The following is a 22,069-nucleotide window of genomic DNA, read 5'->3' on the forward strand; positions in this document are numbered from 1 at the left end:
TTAATTACAACCTCAAAAAGCAATATCATTTTCCAAAGAGGGTACTATAGTATTTCTTTACGGCATGTGATGACTCAAATAGATAAAAAAAGAAGAAGAATATACTTGGTGGCAAATTATTACTTTAATTAGAAGTATTTAGAAAAAGATTTGGTTCATCCCCCATGGGCAACTTGGGTAAACTTTTTAATTTTATATAATATTTTATAATGAATAAAATTCACCTCATATTTAAAAAGAAAAGATAATACAGGACAATAATTATTTGTTCTGAACCACATGTGTAAGGTCCAGAGTGTAGGTCCAAGGTATGTACGTATATACTGTTTAGGCGCGCATGTGATGTACATGTATGGACCTCAAGATACATTCTCCGTATTCTCTTTCATTAATTTACTGAAACCATTTTATCGTATAAAAATATGAAGTCTGAAAATAGATAAAACTTAAAAAAAATAATTATTAATCTTAATAAACGTATGATAAAAGAAAATATTAATTTTCATCCTTATCGACAACAATCAAGTGCCAAGTATTTGGTAAGAAGTGATGCGGAAATTGGTGGAGAAAAGAGAGAGAAAGTTTTTCTTTCTTCCAACGTGGGTCCCTTTTTGAAATTAGGGTTTTCATTTTCAATACGTTTTGGGATTTATATACAAGTTACAACTGACCTGCAGCTTAGCATTTATTTATGAAGTCGACTCATTCAGAATTATACTTTTTATTTTTTTAAATTTAATTAAACTTTAATTTTGTGATAAATTTATTTATTTATTGAATATTAAAAGAATTAATTTAATAACTTATTGTCTAGTTATGACTGTTTTTTGTAATTTTGTAGTTATAACAAATAATTTTCATTTTATTATTGAATGAAAGTAAATGAAAAAAAAAACAAAACGAAATTTTAATATTAATCACAAAACTACATTTAATATTAACATTAAATAATATGTAAAAACAATGAGATAAAGTAATAGTTATATTATCTCAAAAAATTAAATGAAAAATTCAATATAGAATATAGAGAATGAATATAAATATCTTTTATATCTTATTTTTAAATTGGAAACAACAAAAACATATTTTTTATATTAAATTTTAATAATATTATCTTTTTTGACTTTTTTTTAATAAAAATTTTTTAATAAATATTTGAGTGGATATCTATAATGCATCAAATGACATACAAATTTAATAGCCATAATATGTGAGTATGGAGTTTTAACCGACAAATGTCTATAATAAACTAACATCTTTTTCATCTTTTAATGCAAGTGGACCTGTGGGGCTTCATTTTGATTAATGAGTTTTTTTCTTTAACTATCCCAATCGAACTGAATTTCAGAAAATAAAATTAATATTTATTAATTTTAAAAAAAATTATAAAGTTCAATTCCAGCTTTAGCCAATAAAAATACATCTAGTTTAAAAAATTGTTTAATTAGCAATGAGATTATCCTTAATAGGGACACAGCATTTCAATTAAAAAAATAATTTTGCAGAGTACAGCAACAGATTTTTTTTTTTTGTTTTTTTTTTGTTGACAGAAGTGGAAGCAACAATTTCTTTGTGGCGTTGCGTCCCTTTATATATTATCTTATATGTTAAGGATCTTTGTCATAATTAAAAAATATATATTAGAAGTGACCTAAATGTGATGTGAGAAAGAGATGTTTCGTGGAAAAGATCATTAATGCTTTCGTCAACATCTCTTCAACATAATTGTTGGTCTAAATTTTGTAGATGAGATATTTTTAAATATCTTAAGAAGAAATAAAAGTAACTTTTCTTTCAGCAAAATTTGGACTTGTTTTTTTTTTTAAAGAAAAACACTTTTGATTATTATCATTATCACATTACACTAACGGACAATAAAATTTGTAAAACTTTAAAAATAACTTTTGATAAAAGTAGGATAATTAAAATGATACTATAATATTTTATTATTAAAATAGAAATTTATATAAATAAAAAATAGCTATTCAAGTTTCGTTATAAAATAATTATATTGTTGAAGAAACCTTTCTTCTCTTATTTGCATTTTTTTTAGATTTTTACCTCATATTTTGTTATATTGATGATCAAATATTACATTTTCACTCCTAACCGTTAATATAGCAAAGTTGTTTAATCAGATTTTTGTTTAGAGTGAGATTCTTTTTGTTTGTGTTTTCTTTAAGTTAATTTTGAGTTTTTCTATTCGCTTGGGTAAACGTGTTGAGCATATGGTACACGTGTCTTTAAAATTAATATTTTTTTATATAAAAACTTTTATGTTAGGCATCACTATGCAACTTGACATCCTAGTTAAACTGACACCTCTTTAAGATTAATATTTCTTAGTGCAGGGTCTTAGCGATGTGTTCAGATAATTAATCAGAAGTCTGTAATGTCGGTTAGACTATCATATTTTCTTTAGGGGTTGAAACTCTTTGTGAGTGTTCATCAGGTGAGTTTTTAGAACTTTGGGTTAGAGGATATGGATGTGAATGTGACGTGGTCACAAATTCCAAAATTCTCTTGTAGGGTTTGTTTTTTAAGTGAAATAAATGCTATTTGATGAAAATAGTTTGAAGTTAAACAATTTGATAATTGGTTGATTATTTCAATTGATTGTGAAATGTATTTTGAAGTTGAATGGTATGTTGATGAGTAAAATGAACCACGAATCATATGAAAATGTGATTACGACATAGTATTCTTTAAGAAAAGAAATGTCGTGTTGAGATTGTTATGATGCTCATTGATTAGGGATTCGTATGGAAGAAGATATCTTGAATATACTAGTACAATGAAATCATATAAATAAATATTATGAGGTGGTGAGAGTCATAGAAAGTTCATACGATTGAATATGCAATTTGAAAAGAATAATTGGTTTAACATATCATATGGAATGACTTTGTCATGTGAAGTGATTTGAATAAGGTATTCATATGTATATATACTCGTGTGAAAAGATACACAACGAATATAGTATAACATCTACAAATCTTAATTTAAATCAATGCACGAGTCTTGAAATAAAGTCAAGTGTATGTGTAGATGATAGTGAACTTTTAACATAAACGTGATATTGATTTATGTTAGAGAATATATAACATAAATGATATAAAAAAAAACAAAGTACGATAATTCATATGTTTTTTAGTATATTCATTAAATTCAAAAGTTTTTTTTTTAAAAAGAATATAACTTACTATATATTTCTTATTTTTTTTTATTTTTAAAAAAATTGATCATATATTAATATAGAAGTATTGATTACATGATTACATGAATCTCAAAAACAAAAAGGTGAGAAGTTAGAATAAAAAATAAAAAAGTCTTTTTGTCTTAAATATATAATAGTTTTTTCTATAAAAAAATATATTTTTAATAATATACTATCATGAGTATAGAAATTATATATATATAATTTTTATGATGATGAGGAAGTTACAAAAAGTGAGAGTGAAATTAGATGATTTCGCACTTTTCCTATGTGATATGATAGTGATAAAATGATGTATTTGTAATTTAGCAGACATGAGGAGAAAAAAAAAACAAAAAAGAGGATAAAAAAACAGAAACAGCTGTCTTGTACGGTACGTGTGTTAAAGACAGCCCATGTGATTGTGTCCCGCCTGATAAAGGCCGTAAGTGTGGGCCAAACAATAACCATAACTTCTACTTTCTATTAAACTATTTTTCATAAGAGTTCCCAAAATTAAAATATTATATTTTCAATTTCATTTTACTATTTTAAATATTATTAATTTGTTTTTGAAATTAATATAATTTCTGTCGTTAGATTTAAAAATATTTCAAAAATATATTATTAAATTTTAAAATAATTTATTTAGTAGTGTGAACCCTATTATTACGACTACAGAAATGAATTAAAGTATGTAAATAAATTTTTGAATGCAGAGTTCATAACATTATAAATTGTTAGGTTTAAATTCACTTTTCTTATTCATCAATCATGGACTGCGTTTTTCTCATCTTTTTTGATAACTAATAAGATAAGATGTTGCGCCTATAAAATCAGCACTCTCATATACACCACATGATCATCGCAAACCTACCATTTATTTTATTCAACAAATAATGATTACGAGTGTGTTCATTTTTTTCATTCTCACACTTATTAATATGTTACATTTTATTCATGAAGATTCGAATTCGAAAAAATATACTTTAACATCTCTTATATTTTGATTTTATAGTTTTAGAATAAAAAATATAATAAAAAATAAATTTATAGTTAAGTGGTATAGAAAATCTATTAAAAAATATTATTATTGATTGTGAAGTGGGGTAGAAAAAGTGTTGAATATGAAAGTATCCTGACCGTTCGAGTTTATTGTTTTCTAGCCAATTAAATACTAATAATTATTTTTGTTCTAGTCAACTAAAAAATTACTAATAATTAAATAGTTATATTATTTTAATTTTTGAACTTTTTTTTTCATTTTTCTTGATTTGGTTTAGTTGTGCTAAGAGGAGAATAAAAAAATTGAAATTGAATGAAGATAAGATGAGAGTTTGTATGGCTGGAGCAGGCGTGTATATCATCATTCACAGATCAGACATCAGTGCTTTGTCTTATCAACAATCAAACTCCAACGTTAAAGATGAGACCAAACTCAGTTTATTGTTTTTGTTACGGAAAAAACTTAAAGAAAAAGGAAAGTAGAAAAGAGAAAGATGATTGCTTTACTTGGCACGTGAGACATAAAATACAAAGAGAAAGATAAAGAAAACAAAAACAAAATATTATGTAAGTTATGTAAAAAGTAAAAGAATATAAATACTTCGTTCTTTATTTCTTTCTTAACCAAATAAATTAGTGAAAATATATTTAGTAATGTTATTTAACAATTCTATCAACTATCAAACAATATTATTTTATATATAAATATATATATATATATATTAAATCATATACAATTTCAATTTATTTATTACATATTTATTATAAATTAAGTGTTTATTTTTCCGTCAAAAGCTAGTTATTAGTATCATATATCTCAAACACTTTATTCTACTTCTAAAGTTACATGTTATGAGTTATTAGTATCATATATCTCAAACACTTTATTCTACTTCTATGAGACTCACATGATAAATTATACTAAACAAATATGCACCTATCATACTTTATTCACTAAGTTGTCATCACAATAAAGTTAAAACTTAGTTCACTCATATTATATGATAAATCTATTTCACCTGCTTTACACAATTAGTTTCACATCAAATACTAAGTTATTGGAATCTTTTTTACTCTCACCGTCTAATATTTTTCTCATTTTTTTATGTATATGATTTCAATATTAGTAAGGTCAAAATATCTCATTCACAAATCTCCAATTTAATATATCACCTACATCTCAACATAGTACTCCCTCTATGAAAATAATTATCACTAAAAAAGAAATTAATTATAACAAAGATTTTTTAAGACATGTTATGATAACTTCAGTAAAGAGAGGCACAAACCAGGGGTTCCTAATAAGTCTCGGTGGTTTTCTAAGAAACCGCACTAAATTTTTTATTTTCCACAATATATTTTTCAATCTCTCATTTTTACACACTTCTTGCAACTTTTTACATCCTTACGGAGTTTTGTGTTTTTTTACACGCACAATGGTTGTTTGCTCTTCATCTCCAAATCATCTCAAATATTTCAATATTTAACTCTTAATCGAAGCTCCATCATTTCAATAGAAGTTCTTATTTGATATTCATTTTCATTTTGCCCAATTTGATTTCTCAAAATTGTTTTTCATTTTCTCCATTTCTCATGCTCTAAATCTCCATTTTCTAAACTGCTATGTGTTTACTTGATGTTTAATCGGAATGAACGAGTTAATGGAAGTAGATATGGAACTAACCAATGTTGTTTGAGGATAGAAGATCAAAGCGTGTGATTGAATGTGCCTTATTTTCTCACTTTTTAAAATTTCATTTTGACCTCGTGTTTTGCAGACTATACCCGTTAATCCATTGAATGATCAATGTATGAAAGCGGTGGGATTCCCCCCAAACAAGTAGCTCCAAGGTTATCAAACCCTAGGGTTAACATGTAAACCTTTACGAGTTTAAGAGTCCACTGAAGGGTCACGAGTTGACTCATGAGTAGACTCATTTTTTAGTAAACTCCCAGTAGACTCGGTCAAACTTAGTGAACTCGGTGCAAACTCACGATTTCAAGACTGAGTCACCAAGTTTTGAAAAAAATTCCAAAGCGGTTTTCATCATCGTCACCGCTAGTCGTCATCGTCCTCACCTCGTCGCACTGCGTTGCACGCCTTGCAGGTTTTTTGAGACTTTTTTTTAGGATTGAAAAATTAGGACATATTGAGTTTATGATTAGGGATCTTTATATTGGATTAGGATTATGGATCTTTAAATTGGGTTGATTGGGTTTAAAATAATTTTTAGGTTGGACTTGAGAATTTTTGGGCAGAGTGAGATTTTTAGATAGATTAAGTTTTTTTTTTAGATTTTTAACAAATTGGTTTGAGATTTTTTTTTAATTAGTTGGATTAATTTTATTTTTTTTTATAAAATAGACTTACAAGTCAGGTTTATAAACCTCACACAACTCTAAATAGACTCTAAAGTTTCATAACCTTCAATACCTCCAATTATAACTTTTGTTTTAGTAATCACAAAATTATTAAATTGTTTTAGGGTTTGATATTGATAGGGTGAGTTTGGTGCTTCGCACTATCCAATGGATGAAAGTGGCCATTTTCTTGACACATAAACAGGCTGGCTTGGCTCTATTGATAATTTTTTGGTGGGAAATAGTTGATAATTCTTAGTTTTCAACTTAAAACTTCACCATCCAAACTGACTTATTCTGAGTGCTCTTTTTTAGTTAAAAAAAAGTAAAGTTTGGTTGAACTTAAGATTGTAACTTAAGTTCAGTGAAAAATGAGTTTAATTTAACTTGATTTGTTTGAATAGCTTTATTGTAAATTACTTCTATAAAAATAGGAAGTTGTGGGAACGCATATAATACAACCTTAAATAAGAAGTTCCTGCCAGCTTGTTATACAAAAAATGTTTTACGAAAATGGTCGTTTAATAGTTTAGTGTTTAATAAACATTTTTAATGGTAGATGATAATATAAACAGAAATGTAAGAACGTGGATGTCTAGATTTCAATTATTTCAGAAATTCCTTCTACTCTTGAGTCATTCCTATAACAAGACCATATTTTTTCAATTTATTGACAAACAAATTCCCTTCCATGTGCAACTCTTCTCTCTATCTAAGAATAAAAAAATCACACATACTTAACTAAGAAATAAATTAGGTTCAACGCCATAGGAGAAAGCTTTTATTGAACTAAAAGAGTCCTATTCAATTAATGTTGGAAATTTAATTAAGCTATTTTTTTATTAAATGAAGATTTTTTTTTTGATCTCATGACATCATTAGCGTCAATCACTCTATCCGAGATATTATCCACTTTGAAGTTTCATCATAGTTTTGTTCTTAAAAGATGTTTAGATGGATTAAGGAAGGAAAAAATATATAAATTGTTATTAATCTTAATTCTTAAATGATGTGGAATATATTAAACGTACCAGAACACCTTTAAAAAATAGGTATAATTACCTTTTTAGTCCGTACATTTAGGATTAATATTCAATTTAATACAATGTTTTTTAAAAAATTACTTTGGTTCCAAAGTTTTGAAAAAAGTCTACAATTTGGTCCCTTCTATTAAATTTCTACTAACAACGTTAATTGGTGATGATTATATAATGTGTCAAATTTATGTACAACTGCAATCTAATGCTTTGTTTGGATGAGAAAGTGGAAATGAGGGAGTGAATTTGAGATGATTTGAAGGGAAATTGTAAAGAAAGTTAAGGTGTTTGGTATAAGGTAAATAGAATGAAAAGTGTAGGGAAAATTTATGAAAGTTTGTGAGTGATGTGATAAGTATGATTAAAATTATATTTTTTTAATTGATAAGAATGTAAGTTTACAAATTTACCCTTATATCTAAAAATTGTTAAAAAATTAATTTGATTTATTTATTTACAAATTATAATTATTTTAATTAAGATATTATTTAAATATTTATAATTATAAATATTTTGATAAAAGCTTATTTTTACATTAAATATATTATTATTTTTATCTTTATTTTTTGTAATTAATATAATTATTATATAAATTTATTATTATATTATTAAAAAATATTTTTTATTTTTATTTATATTTATAATGTATTATGTATAATATTATTAATTATGTTATTTTATAATAATTATTTCTTATAATTTTATTATAATTTTATATTTAAATTATAAATTTATTTTAAATAATAATAATAATAATTTAAGTGTAAAATGAAAAGGACAAGAAAATAAATTGTAATTAATTAATTAATTAAATAAATATATATTTATTTAATAAATTGTATCTTTCTTCGCAATTAAGCAAAAAAAGTTTTTATGGAAAAAAAAATTCAATTTCCATGTGCTTTTGGCTCTATCTGTATTGGTTTTGACACTTTCTTCACAAATAGTAAATACCTTCTTTCCATCGCCCTGAATAAACAGGGCCTAAGTGTAATCCCTCCTCTTCCCTCCATCAATTCTCCCCAATTGCATCAGAGCCTCCATCCTTTCCCCTTCCATCAACACTTCTCCTGTTTCTCTAGCATTAAATCAATTTTTCGCACTAAACAATTTGCAGATGTAGATGAATTATATGAATTCAGTTAAGAGTATGGCATGTCATCATCAATGCCAAAGACATATTATTAGAATTCCAGTAGTTGTTCAGGTTCTTCTAGTCCAATCTCAATGATTGGGTTAAAATAATTTCCTGTTATCAAACAATTTCTCTTCTACTCATATTTCTTTGCCCAATTCTGCTACTATAAATACTTTGAAAGTCATACGTGATACTGAAATATAGCGTTTTTCTCCATCCCCAATGAATCTGCCTCAGGTCTTAGGTGTGAATTCACTTGCATTTCGGCATCAAGTCTCAAGTCTCATGGATGTCGACGGCGTGTCAAGCTTACCAGATTTCGCTGTCGATGATGCGATGACCTCTTATGCGTTGAGCACTAGTACACCAACCACCACAACTGTTCCCACGACTAGAAGGCACCAAAGAGAGGCCATCGCGAGGGAGAAGCCCATTGTGAAGGCTGTGAAGATCGTGAAGGTCAGAAAACCCTAAAATCGAAGAAGGGAAAAACACTTTGGTCAATCATTGAGATGAAACACTATAATCGGCAAAGGAAAAAACATTTTAAATCCCCACTAGTTTCGGGTCAAAATCAAAGCGATGAGGATGAAGGATGGAGTGGCGGTCCTGATGGGGAATAATGGATGGAGGGAAGAAGAAAAAACCATAACAGTTGGTGCCTACGTGTAGCGTCCAAGTTTGCATATTAATGACATTATGTGTACCAAATCATCATCATCATCAGTTAAAAAAGACCAAATTACATATTTTTTTAAAATTTTTTGAAATCAAATTGATTTTTTTAAAATCACTGTAATAAATTGAATATTGACATTAAATATAAAAACTAAAAAAAATAATTATACTAAAAAATAAAAACATATTTTTAATTACGAGCTTCAATTGGTCAAGCAAGCAGATAAGACATTTATATTATATATATATATATATATATATTAAATTTTAATACAGAAGAAAACTTGTGACACTTTCTTTTTGTAAATAAATTAAATTTTAAATTCTGTAACCTGTTATCTTAATAAAACATTGCTAAGATTGTTTTTCCCACGAAGTTCAGAAATTCATTCATTCACTATTTTTGTGTCAGTGTGTGACCGTGAGGTTTTTCCAACACCCCTCATCGTTCCCATCTTTCAAATTAAATAGTTAATAAACATTTTTTTGCTCTGTTGTTCGCTTTGCGCACCGTCCTCTGTTGCGAGCTTGAATCATCTTCAGCTTCAGCTACAGCTACTTACGCTTTTTCCAACGTTTCGTTTACCCTTTTAGGTCTGAGCGAAACCCAGTATGTCATCTGCCACGGAGGATAAAAAAGTTTCGATTTTCCTTTGATTGGCATAAGGGAGCAAAGAGGGTACTGAAGCAATGTGTAGAACGATCGCGTTTCTCGTTCACCCACGAGTCCTCCTTCTCTTCCTTGTTCTCTCAATTTTCCTCATTTTCACGTATACTGGTTCTACTACTACTTATGATTCTACTACTCCAAAACTGGTGCGCCATTTAACTATTATCCTTATTGTTGTTATTCGGATCTGTTTTGGGCAATTGGGCCAGGTTTCAGGCATAATGCTGGTATTAGTGTGAGTTTGATGGTGTTTGGTACTTTTTCTTTTCAGTTTGTTTGCACTGATCTGAACGTTCCATTCCAATCGTTTGGCGCGTTGTTTGTATCTGTATTTCCATCTTTACTTTCTTTTTTTCTTATAGAAGGAAATGAAAATGCGCGTTTTTGTCTTTTTAATTTTGCTTACATTATCTGTGATGGCTCACTAGGAAGTGCGCATCTAAAACAAAACTCTTATAATGTAATTGAATGGTATTGCTTTCGGATGCATTTTAAATTTTGCCAATGTAATTATTCTTATTTTTGTTGGCTTCCCTTCTATACAATTTGATTGGTGATGAAGCTCTCATGACTCGATTCTGTGGATTGTGCTATAGCTGTGTAGCATGCTTATGCATTATGATCTGTTCCTTCTTCATTTTAGAGTAGAAGTTGCTTAAGGATATTTTTGGGTGGATTAGTCTATGAGTACCAGGTGTATGAACCTAGGTAATGTATTTCAACTAACATCCGCATACTAGTAGAAAATTAAGTAGCTTCATGGGCAAAATCGGGTTTAGCTGCGAAGAAATTGCATCAAGGGAGGGGGGACATGGCAAATATTAGCTAGTTTGAAAAGCCATCCATCTCTACAGACCGATTTTGTTTACACGTTCGTGCCTTGTTTGGTTTTAGAAAGAAGATAATGGACATTCAAAAGGAGGTGGAGCACGGAGGGTGTTATTACCCATGATTCCTTTAATTACTAGTGACTGGGTATCTATACTTTAGGGTCCAAAGCACGAGATGCATTTAGTGCTGATAGAAGGATGTGAAGACAGGGTAAGAGGTTAGGATAGCGTATGGGTAGAAGAATGTGACATAAATAGAAAGAGGAAGGTATTTTGATGAGAAAAGCAAAAAAATGTTCTAGTCCAAGGGCAAGCAATACTGCCAGAGTTAACTTTATCCTTTGATTTCAGTTTGAGTCTTCAGCTGAAATCAAACCATCATGTCTTCTGTTCAAACTTCCTCGTTCCCAGCTTATCATGATCATTCCCTGCTTTTGGTGTGTTACCCTGAGTTATATTTGAATGAATTTCAGTTTAGGTTTGTATTGTCAAAAATTGGAACCTGCTTCTTTAGTTGTGGTGGTAGCTCTCTATTTGGTATAGGTTCATTGATTAAAGTTGTATCTCGTGTCACATTCTAAATATAAGAGGTTTTCTTCATCCACTTTATCATATGTGGATCTGTGTTGAGAGCACAATTGATTAACACTAAATATCCATGAACATTAAGGTATGACTCATGTATTAACGAGAATAATCTTAAAAACTATCTCATTTAAGAGTAAATCCTAAAAACGTTCTATTGTAAGAATAGTTTCTAAAAATATTTTCATTCAAGACAATGATTTAGATTTATAATACAGCATTAGATTAGGAGTTTATTAATTTGTATAAATAAATGTTATTGCTTTAGTCTTTGAATAAGATCATTGTATCAAATTTTTGTACTTATATATCGAGGTTATTTTCTTTTTGTCATCTCTCTTTCTATGTAAAACCTTGTAATTTCAACATAAGGTCATCCGTAAATTTTTCCAGCTTATGATTTCCATCTTAACTGATAAACTTTTCCCGTTTCTGATGTAGGTTGTTGAGGAGAAAATAGAAGAGGTTCATGAAATTACACATAGAGTATTCTTGGACATTGATATTGATAAACAGCGTTTAGGTTGTCTAGCAATACTTTAGAAACTTTACCCTATGCAATCATTTGAATTAATTTGACTCACAAAATAACTCCTGCAGGTAGGATAGTGATTGGATTATATGGCCAAGTTGTACCGAAAACTGTGGGTATGTCAATGTTCTTCTATTTCAAGTTCTCTTTTTTGCAGCTTAATTGCTTAAAGAATATGAATTTTCATTTTGCCCGAACCAAGAGTTAGCTTCTTTAGTAGAAAATGTAATGTTTGTAGATATTCATTTTCTTTCACACTTTTGTAGAGGGTGTCTAGACTTCAGTTATTTCTGTTCATTCAAAACTTAAATGTGCTTGATGAAGGTTTCTGTTGGATATATATGCTATTTACACATTGTAACGTTTACCTATACTTTACAACAGTGCAATTTCTAATGACTGAATTTTCTTTCTGCAGAAAATTTTATAGCTTTGTGTACAGGTAGCTGTAGTCTCTTCTTCATCTTGTTATTAATTTAATTCCAACTGGTCCTTGCACTGATTAGGAGTGTTCCATGTTGTGTAGGGCGGAAAGAAAAGAGTGAAAATGGTGTAAAGCTTCATTACAAAGGGGGGACACCATTTCATCGGATAGTATCTGGTTTTGTGATTCAGGGTGGAGACATTGTTCATCATGATGGTAAAGGGTCTGAATCTATTTATGGTGGCACCTTTCCTGATGAGAATTTCAAGATTAAACATTCTCATGCTGGTGTGTAAAAAATTGCTTGGTTGCATTGCAAGCATTTCGTTTTATTATCAATATTTTAGAACTTGATGTTTTTCTGTCATTTTCAAGATGTGTTTGACTTGTTTATATGAAATTTACTCCCATGATTTCAGGCGTTGTCTCTATGGCAAATTCAGGACCTGACTCCAATGGCTCACAGTTTTTCATTACCACGGTGAAGGCCAGTTGGTAAGTTATTTTTGTTCTGATATTGCATGGTTTTGACAATTTCTAGACTGAGGAACAGATGCAGTTGGATTAAGGTCTCATAGGTTAAGTGCAGTCTTTTAAAGGTTTACAACACGCATGTATCAAACAAGTATTTTTTTTTATGGAAAACAGGAAAAACTATTAATCTGGATCAAGTAGTTGATTTTACTTAAGTGGGACTCCAACAAATAGACTCTACCTTTGAATTTGTGACTATAAAGGAAAGATATATGCTGATTGTGTCATCATCAGTAGTTAATACTTATTAGTATGTTATGATGTCAATTTAGATGTAAACATTGCAGGTTGGATGGAGAGCATGTTGTATTTGGCAAGGTTGTAGAAGGCATGGATATTGTGTATGCAATTGAAGGGGGAGCTGGAACCTACAGTGGAAAACCCAGAAAGAAGGTAGTGATAGCAGACTCTGGGGAGATACCCAAGAGTGAGTGGGATGAGGAAAGTTGAACTTCCTCCATGGCACATGCTTGGGTTATGGTATTGCAAAACTATTATTTGGTTTGATTCAAGATCTAAACCATGGTTTACAAAATATAGTCCAAACACCCAATTTGACTTAAAAGAGATTGTTATTGCCAAAAATATACTGAAATCCAGTTTCTTTTATATGTGACAGTCTTAGCAACATACTGTATTTGGTGTTTTTTTAGTCTGTTTATGTTTTTCTGTTTATTATATTTTTTAAAGGCCATTTTTGTGTATCTATATTTAACACAGCCTTCTGTTATTGAACAAGGGAAAGAATTATTTTATTCAAATATTTTTTTTTGCCACACGTTTTATAACTAGCACACATAGCTGATTTGATTCAATCCTTCTATTTCTCTTTCATTGTAAAAGAAAATGTGTAGTAAAAGAAAATGGACAGTAAAAGAAAATGTACAAAAGTTACATACACTTATAAGTTATCTACTTGGACAAGTAGCTTTAACGACAGTTAATTTTCACTAGATGCTAAATTCTTGTTGCTATGAGAGGCTAATGTTTGCTCTTAACGATTTTATTTGTCTTAAGAGTTAATTCCAATGCCGAGCTTAGTGTATTTTGTTCTCTCCGTGTTATATCGATAAAATTTATCAATATGATTTTAATTGAATAAAATTTTGATATGAGGTAATTGGGAAAATGTTTGTTATGTTTTAGTAATATAACAAAGATTTTTTATTGTTTTAGTTAGATCGAAATAAGGAAAAACTAATAAAATATTAATTGATAAAGATTTTTTTTAAAAGATATAATTGTTATTATTTAATATCTTGTGATATTATTTTGAGGAAAAGTTCTATAAATAAAAGATTATTTTTTTAGTTAAAAGAGATATGCAATAGATGATATATTATGTTTTAACTGATTTTATTAAAAAAGAGATATGCAATAGATACTATAATGATATATTATGTTTTAACTGATTTTATCGTCGGATCTCGATCTCTAGTTTAACGAGAATATTTTAAAATTTGACAAATGTTTTCACAAGTATCATTTAATTTGGAAGTTTATCTAATACTATATACGATGATGAAAAAAAAATCTACATCTAAATAAATGAATAAACTTAAACCTACATATAATTTGATGCGTTTGAAGATAATAATTGTATTATATATAATATAAAAAAGTTATTAAAATGATTATTATTATTTATTTATACAAATAAATAAACAAATTTTTGTTAAATCTTAGAAGGCATTTTAAGTTATTCAAAACTTAACAATTTTAATTACATATAAAGTTTTAAAAAAAAAATATTATTCATTAAATTTTTTAGTTACTAAATAAGTTAGTAAATATGATCTAATATAATATTTTATTTTTCAGTTGTAACTATTTTTTTTAGTTATAATTATTTTTTTAGTTGTAACTACTTCTAACTCTATTCTAACTTTTCTTTTAGTGTTAAGATCTATTTTGATGAAATATTTTCCAAGAATATTCCGGATATCTTTTTATACATAATATAATAATTATAATCATAAATGAAAACATTTTTTTAATATTAAGGAAGTTTTGTAACTAGTGTTTACCACATGAGGCTGAACAGAAACTAATTAAAAAGATTGAAGGGCATGGAGTCCAAAAACATGTGGATCGCAGCTCAGAGTCTTCGAACAGAGTACGCAGTGTCCCTTAATTTGAAGGTACTTTTGTCCTAATGCATAACATAACACAAAGATCATCCATGTGCTTCACGTGATCCATCCTTTGCCTTGCTGTCTCATTTTCTATTGGGCTTGGCCTCACTTCCCTCTCAAACTATTTTATAATTTTTTTTTTTTAAAAAACGTTCTTTGATCATAAAGCATATCAATAACAGTATATTAGAATATCCTCACAATCAGTTAATATTATAGTAAACACTTGCATATAATAAAATAAAATAAAATACAAGTATGATATTTTAATTTATTGTGCGTGCTAAAAATACACCCAAACTGCAAAATTCAAAAGTTTTGCTGCATTATCTTTTTTTGCCCCATCAGATCCATTACCCTTTCCCTAATAACGAAACAAAATCTGCAGTATATTACTGGTGAGGAGAATTTCACTTCATTCATAATTTTTTTTTTATGTATTTGGATTCAAGAAACCAATTTAACAATCTAGAGTCGAAGGGAGTCATGTTCTGAGTGCCACCAAACAGTTCAGAATTGAGTCCAACCAAACAGAACACCACCTTAGCCAGCCACCATTCAAACGTGAGACTCTCAAACTCTGTTTTCTGTTCTGTTTGTTCTGTTTTTGTGTGTCTGTGTGTTGGGGTGCGTTATCATGATGGGTGGCAATGAGGATCCGAACAACAAAGGCGATTCTCCGTTCGATTCCTCGGCGGCGTCGCAACCCTTTCTATCGAAACCCTCGTACCCTTCTTCGACATCCTCGGCAGTGGAAGAAGAATCGGAGTCAAACCAGCAATACCTTCACATCACTTACAATTCAGGTCCTCGCTCCTTCAAGGACCTCCCTTTTCTCATCCTCTTCCTTCTCTTCATCATCTCCACCTTCGCCTTCGGCATCTTCGCCGTCTTCCACCGCAACACCAACTACCCCTCTCTCTCCTCTTTTTCCTACGACCCCACCTCCTCCTCCTGCGTCCTAAACCCTTCTTCCTCTTCTTCCTACCTTTCCCTGTGGCCTTCCGTCAATTCTTCCTCACACTTGGTGAAGGGTCTCATATGGACCCTCGTCATCACCTTCGTTCTCAGCATCCCGTTCTGCTGGGCTTTGCTTCTCTTACTCAAGCATTACACCAAACAGATTGTCTACGCTGCGATTCCCTTCTTCATCGCCATCCCTATTTTCCTCAACGTTTACTGGTTCGTCGCATGCACCCTCGGCTCGTCTTGCAGCGCTGCTTTCCCCCTCGCGTACCGGATCATCGTCATGGTCTTCGTCTTTTTGGTGATTGGGGTCGCCGTGTGGATCTTGGTCATGAATTGGCATCGCGTGGAGCTCACTGTCAGCATAATCGGGGTCGCTTCCCACGCACTTTCCAGGAATTTGAACTTGTTCGGGGTGCTGCCTTGTTTGATTCTTGGGCTTCTCGTGTATTACGTGCCGATAGTGGTTTTCATGGTGTTTTCGAGGTTTAATGGGAAGATTGCGGTGAAGAATTTGGAGAGCGGATATGCTTGTGTGTGGAAGGAAGATTCGTGGGTTCCTGCTTATTTTGCTTTGGCTATTCTCACCATGTTGTGGTCTGCGGCAGCTATGGTTGAAGCTCAAGTTTATGTCATCAGTGGCACTATTGCTAATTGGTATTTCACTAAGGATCATGAAACTCCTAAGCGGAGTATTCGAACTTCTCTCAGGTCAGCATTGTTGTTGTTGCCTTACATTTGTTTGCTAATATCATGTTTCATTTAGACTCCACTGTTAGATTGGTTAGTTTGGCTTAAATTGTGTGTTTTGATTTGCTTACAGTACATATCAATTTTCACTTCATAAATTTTTACTCCGGAAATCTAGTGTTTAAGTACTTGTTTTGAAATGTCTTATTTAATTCCATTTTCAGTAATTGTTTAGCTCTTGCTGGTTGCTTTGAAAATTTCTTAGTTCAAGATTGCTCTTACCTGTTGTGTGTCTTTTAGCTTCTGAATATATTATCGTAGTTCCCCTCTAGTGTACTCCTTCATTGGCTGATAGGATTACTGATGAAAAGAAGTGTTCAACTGTGTTGACTGGTTGGTTGCTTTTCATTTAAGAAAACATTAACTGTGGGAATTTGGCTTGCAGAAATGCTTTTGGTCCTTCATCTGGCACTATATGTTTGTCGGGATTGCTTATCTGTGTTGTTCGAGTGGTGCGTTCTGCAGTTGACAGTGCAAGACAAGAGGATACTCCCGGGATAGTGAACCTTGTACTGCGGTGCTGTGTAAACGCCTTACTGACAGCAGTTGATTACCTCAACAAGTTCACCATTAACTTCGCTGCAATAACTGGTGAAGCCTACTGCTCTTCTGCAAGGATGACATATGAACTACTAAGACGCAATCTTCTCTCTGCTGTTTTCGTGGAGACCATCTCATCTCGGATCCTGGCGGGAATTGTTTTTGTCTTTTCTGCAACATACACAATTGTGGTACGTGATGCTATGCTAGTATGAATTTTGTATTAGAAATGTGCTGTGATTTGTAAGTTCTTGGCATGAAATAATTTGTATAGTAACTAAAGTTAGTTTTTTTTTTTGTTATTATTAAAACTTCATGCTAGACATCACAATGGAACCTGATATCTCAGCTAGGTTGACAACCCCAAATACCAACTATCATCTGCCATCACATGAAAACTTTTATAAAAATTATTATTAGGTTTCGATATGAAAAAAATATGAAATTGAAGCTTTATATCATGCCAATAGTAAATAAGTGCTAATTACTACCAATGTAAACTATTCCAGCTAGTAATTCATAAGATGGAAACAATTGAAGACAAAGAATTCTTGTAAGTGTTAAGAAAAATGAAAGAATAAAGCCATCAGGGTACAAAATTTCATTCTTTTCATCCTACACATTTGAGTTCAATCCAATGCAAGCCAAATGATGAAATTGTAGTTTGAACCTACGAAATTAGATTAAGCTCGGTTCCTTTACTCAAGACCATGACTCAATATTTTATAACTCCCTAGACTTAATTAGGACTTAAGCACAAGGGAAGAGTCTAACCTAAAAAACTTGTCCATTAGGTGCGAGATCTCAAGATTTAAGTACTCTATCAAGTAGTTTATTTTACTCAACATGGTACTCCTTGAAAGGTCACAAATCTTAATTCCTAAACACACCCATACTTTTGGCAAATAATTTCAATTATAGTCTATGCCCAATGGTCCATTTGACACACAAACCTACGATCAATTGCTATACCCAAAAACTATAGAAACACCAAAAGTAAGTAGAAAGATGCACAAATTTCATGGAAGGGATAATGAATGTATTTGTGCTCCTAGATCCTTTGCCAAGAACTCTAGAGCTTGAAGAATGTTACTCTTTGGGATCTTCGCCTCACCGGCTCAAGACTGAGGACTATATCTTCATAGGAATTAGGCCAACCAGTAGGCTCCCGAGCTTTTACAAAACTACCACAGTCATGAACAGAATGCCACCTAAAATAAATTGTTGACATATTGAAACGAATCTTTGATAAATCGGACCACCTTGATCATGATACTTGATAGCTTGGAAAACAAGTATATGACTCCTTTGAGAACCAAACACAATGAGTGTACTAGCTAAACAAAATGCTAAAAGATAACTACCCTTGTGTTTTTAAATACGAAAAAAATTCTCACAAAATGATAACTTACTCTGAATGTTCCGGTTAAGATTCCTAGAGACTTTGACCAAAACAACCTCGTATGCCTTCTTTTGGTCCAAAGATTCAAAATAAACTCTTGGCCTGCAACCTTGAGTGCCCAGTGTTGTCACTGACTGGAAACTCTTGAGCCCGACCCTTGGTGCTGGCGTTCTAGCGATGGACACTCCAAAATAGTATCTTTCTGTGATTTCAGAAATTGATGCTATAGAGAGCACCTAATGCTGACTTTGTTGACATTCTACCCCCAATGCAGAATCGCTGATGATCTAGTGCTCAACTCTAGGTTATCTTAAGATTTTGTTTTGCAAAATAAGATTATCAAAGTCATTAAAATAATGCAAATTGCTTCTAAAAATATAAAATACTAAAATTTCACAATAAAGTGTCAAAATGTAAATCTGAGAAGCTAATTTCCCTAATAATACTAAGGACTCTACAATTGGCTATAAAATCTCCATTAATTGTAGATTTATTATATAGCTCTCTTGTAGTTGTGACACCTGTGGATATTGACAATTTGCAAGTTACAACATTCTTGTCCATTAACATCTCTACATTTTTACTAGGTAACCATAAATTGGTGTCAATTTATATTTCATATCTTGGTAGTTGTGTTGAGATTAGAAGGAGGTTGCGGGAGGATACACAAGTCAGTTGATTGAAATTTCATCTTCTTATAAAACTCCAGGCTCGGGGAAAATATTGTCATAAAAAATAATATGAACCTTTTTTTCCGTTTAGGGATAACAAGCTTGTTAGTTATTTAATGGATTTAGTTATTCTGTCTATTTAATACATTGTTACTAGTTTGTTTTACAGTTTTATCATTATTTTATGTTTCTCTTAGCAAAGTTTGTCTTGATTGTTTATGTACCAGGCCTGTGCTATCTTAAAAGCTGGTACCAATCTTGGGACTGATTCATATTTTGTGGCTGCGATGGCATGGGTGCTACTGATAGTAGTGTTGGGTTACCTGGTGCATGTGCTAGACAATGTAATCGAAACAATTTACATCTGCTATGCGATAGATCGGGATAGAGGAGAGGTTTGTAAACAAGACGTCCATGAAGTTTACGTTCACCTACCAATAAGTAGAAGTCTCAGACAGCCTGTTACCACAAGAACTCTAGGTGTGTAAATAGTTATTGTGATACAAATGTCATTTATTCCTGAGATTGCTATTCTAAGGACAGTGTGGAGTTAGAATTGTCTCTGCTTGTGAGCCTATTGTGCATACTCCTGAATGTTTCTTCTATTAATTTTTGTTTCTAATTTTTTCTAATTTAGTTAATCTGCAAGTTGAGTTCAGTCTTGTGTAACCTGAATCATGTATATTTTATTTTTGGGAAAGTGCCACTTACACTGTTAATCAGAAAGATTTTTCGGAGGAGAACTAAGCAAAATTTGTATTGCTCTTGTAGCCAGCCATTCACACTCAATTGTTTGGTTCATTGATTTTCTTTGATCCCCTTTAGGCTTTTGTATACTGCTGTCTTAGTCACGAACCTGCATATCTATGAAAGCTACAATTCTACAATTTCAAGTATTTAACATTAACAATTTCAAGTATCAGTTCAGTTTTTTCATATAATGAAGTTATCAAAGTAGGTAGGGAACTAATCAAAATTGTTTTTTTTTTATTGTAATTTCTTAAATTCAAAGGTTTAGTGTGTAGTGCTTGCTCGTATAGTATATGAAAACTTGTTTTGTTTGAGAAAGTATCTTTTCTTTTTACAAATGATTAAAAATGTTACTCTGTTTTTAAATTCTTGTTTACAAAATTTGTATAAATAATAAACAATAAATTTTATCATTATCACTATTCCTATACATTTTTCTTAAAAAAATGTGGTGTTTTATAATAATTTGTGAAATTAAACCTTTTGTTAAATAAAAGCAAACACAACATCACCTTGCGATTCACTCTACATGTTAATTGATCCACACTCTTGCTCAAGAGCTAGGTCAAACTCTTCCTTCACCTCCATCAGCTTCTTCCTAGACTATCATAACTATCCTTCTATGTTAGTTTTTCAGAAAAAAAAATATATATATTTTGAACATTTGGGAAAAATTATATTTTGAGTTATCCAGAATATAAATTTTAGTATTATAAAAAATCACAAATATTAATTTTTTATTGTGTAATCTATTTAATTTTGATATTTTAAGAAGTATAGTTAAAGAGTAAAATAAGTAGGTGCAGGAAGAATTTGACAAGAGCTATAACTTTTTTTTTTTCTGCTTTTGGATTGGGCAAGTTTTTTTTTCTCTCTCCTAAAATATGTGAATGTGCATTGAAATTTTAACAATAATTCCAAAATCTCCAACAATAATTGGTGAGATACGATCCATGGAACTAAATGAGAGAGTGCACAATAATTGGTGATTCTGGGCAAGATTTTGGATAGAGAAGGGTTGAAGAAATTATTATATAATAATCTAACATCACGGGTTCTTTAATTAATTTTTAAATAAAAATATAATTATGCGTTATATAGATTTTTTTTTAATTCGATGTGTCACAAAAGATTGATTGGAACTATACAATTTTAAATTATATTACATATTGAATCATGTTTTATTTTTCTAATTTTTCTAAAATATTTAATTTAGTGATTTCTTTCTTTTATTATTCTTCTTATTTCGTGCAGCAAGCATCAATGCATTTGATTTTTGCAAGACTTTAAATATTTTATTAGGAGAATACTTAATAAAAAGATTATAACATTGCTCTTTTCAAAAACTCATTAATTACCAACTCTTATCCAAATATAAACAATAAATAAATCACACTCGTTAAAATGGTATATTCGTAACACAGTTTTAAGTATTGTCATCGATAAAGTTTGGATATTCTTCTTAGATGATGTGTTGGTATCCGACGACACTTGTAGAACACGTATCCGTGAAGTGTTCAGCTTAAAAAGTATTTGTTAGATTTCTGACAATTCTAATACGGTTATAACACAATTTAAAAAAAAAAATACATTAATTTTTTCAAAATTCAAACTTTATTGTATAAATTTTCATTATGATTATAAAAATAAGAAACAAATCTTTGTGAACCAGTTATGAAAAACATTTTTCTGTTTCAAAAAATAATCTGAAACATATTTATGCACATAAATCTTTATTGTTAATTTATATAATTTTTAATTATATAATATATATAGATACGTGTTCTCATATCCTATCCTTTAGAAATTTTACGTATTTCCCTATCCGTGTCCATATCGTTTCAGTGTCCGTATTATGAGTATGG

The 22,069-nt window shown here is 30.4% G+C and overlaps 2 protein-coding genes across 2 annotated transcripts; both read left to right on the forward strand.

Moving 5' to 3' along the window:
• The first annotated feature begins 9,786 nt into the window (after nucleotides 1-9,786).
• Nucleotides 9,787-13,620, forward strand: LOC137825586 (peptidyl-prolyl cis-trans isomerase CYP21-1-like). The gene is made up of 7 exons (XM_068631290.1): nucleotides 9,787-10,231; nucleotides 11,942-12,023; nucleotides 12,101-12,148; nucleotides 12,451-12,474; nucleotides 12,559-12,744; nucleotides 12,876-12,951; nucleotides 13,278-13,620. The coding sequence occupies exons 1-7, from the start codon at nucleotides 10,106-10,108 to the stop codon at nucleotides 13,438-13,440; spliced, it is 705 nt and encodes a 234-aa protein (XP_068487391.1). The 5' UTR covers nucleotides 9,787-10,105; the 3' UTR covers nucleotides 13,441-13,620.
• Nucleotides 13,621-15,340: 1,720 nt separating this feature from the next.
• On the forward strand, nucleotides 15,341-20,207 carry LOC137824893 (uncharacterized). Its single transcript, XM_068630571.1, has 3 exons — nucleotides 15,341-16,802; nucleotides 17,227-17,572; nucleotides 19,682-20,207. Exons 1-3 carry the CDS (start codon nucleotides 15,763-15,765, stop codon nucleotides 19,940-19,942), a joined length of 1,647 nt encoding a protein of 548 aa, XP_068486672.1. The 5' UTR covers nucleotides 15,341-15,762; the 3' UTR covers nucleotides 19,943-20,207.
• Nucleotides 20,208-22,069: the final 1,862 nt, after the last annotated feature.

Source organism: Phaseolus vulgaris, chromosome 11, assembly GCF_000499845.2.
Source record: "Phaseolus vulgaris cultivar G19833 chromosome 11, P. vulgaris v2.0, whole genome shotgun sequence".
Taxonomy (NCBI): domain Eukaryota; kingdom Viridiplantae; phylum Streptophyta; class Magnoliopsida; order Fabales; family Fabaceae; genus Phaseolus; species Phaseolus vulgaris.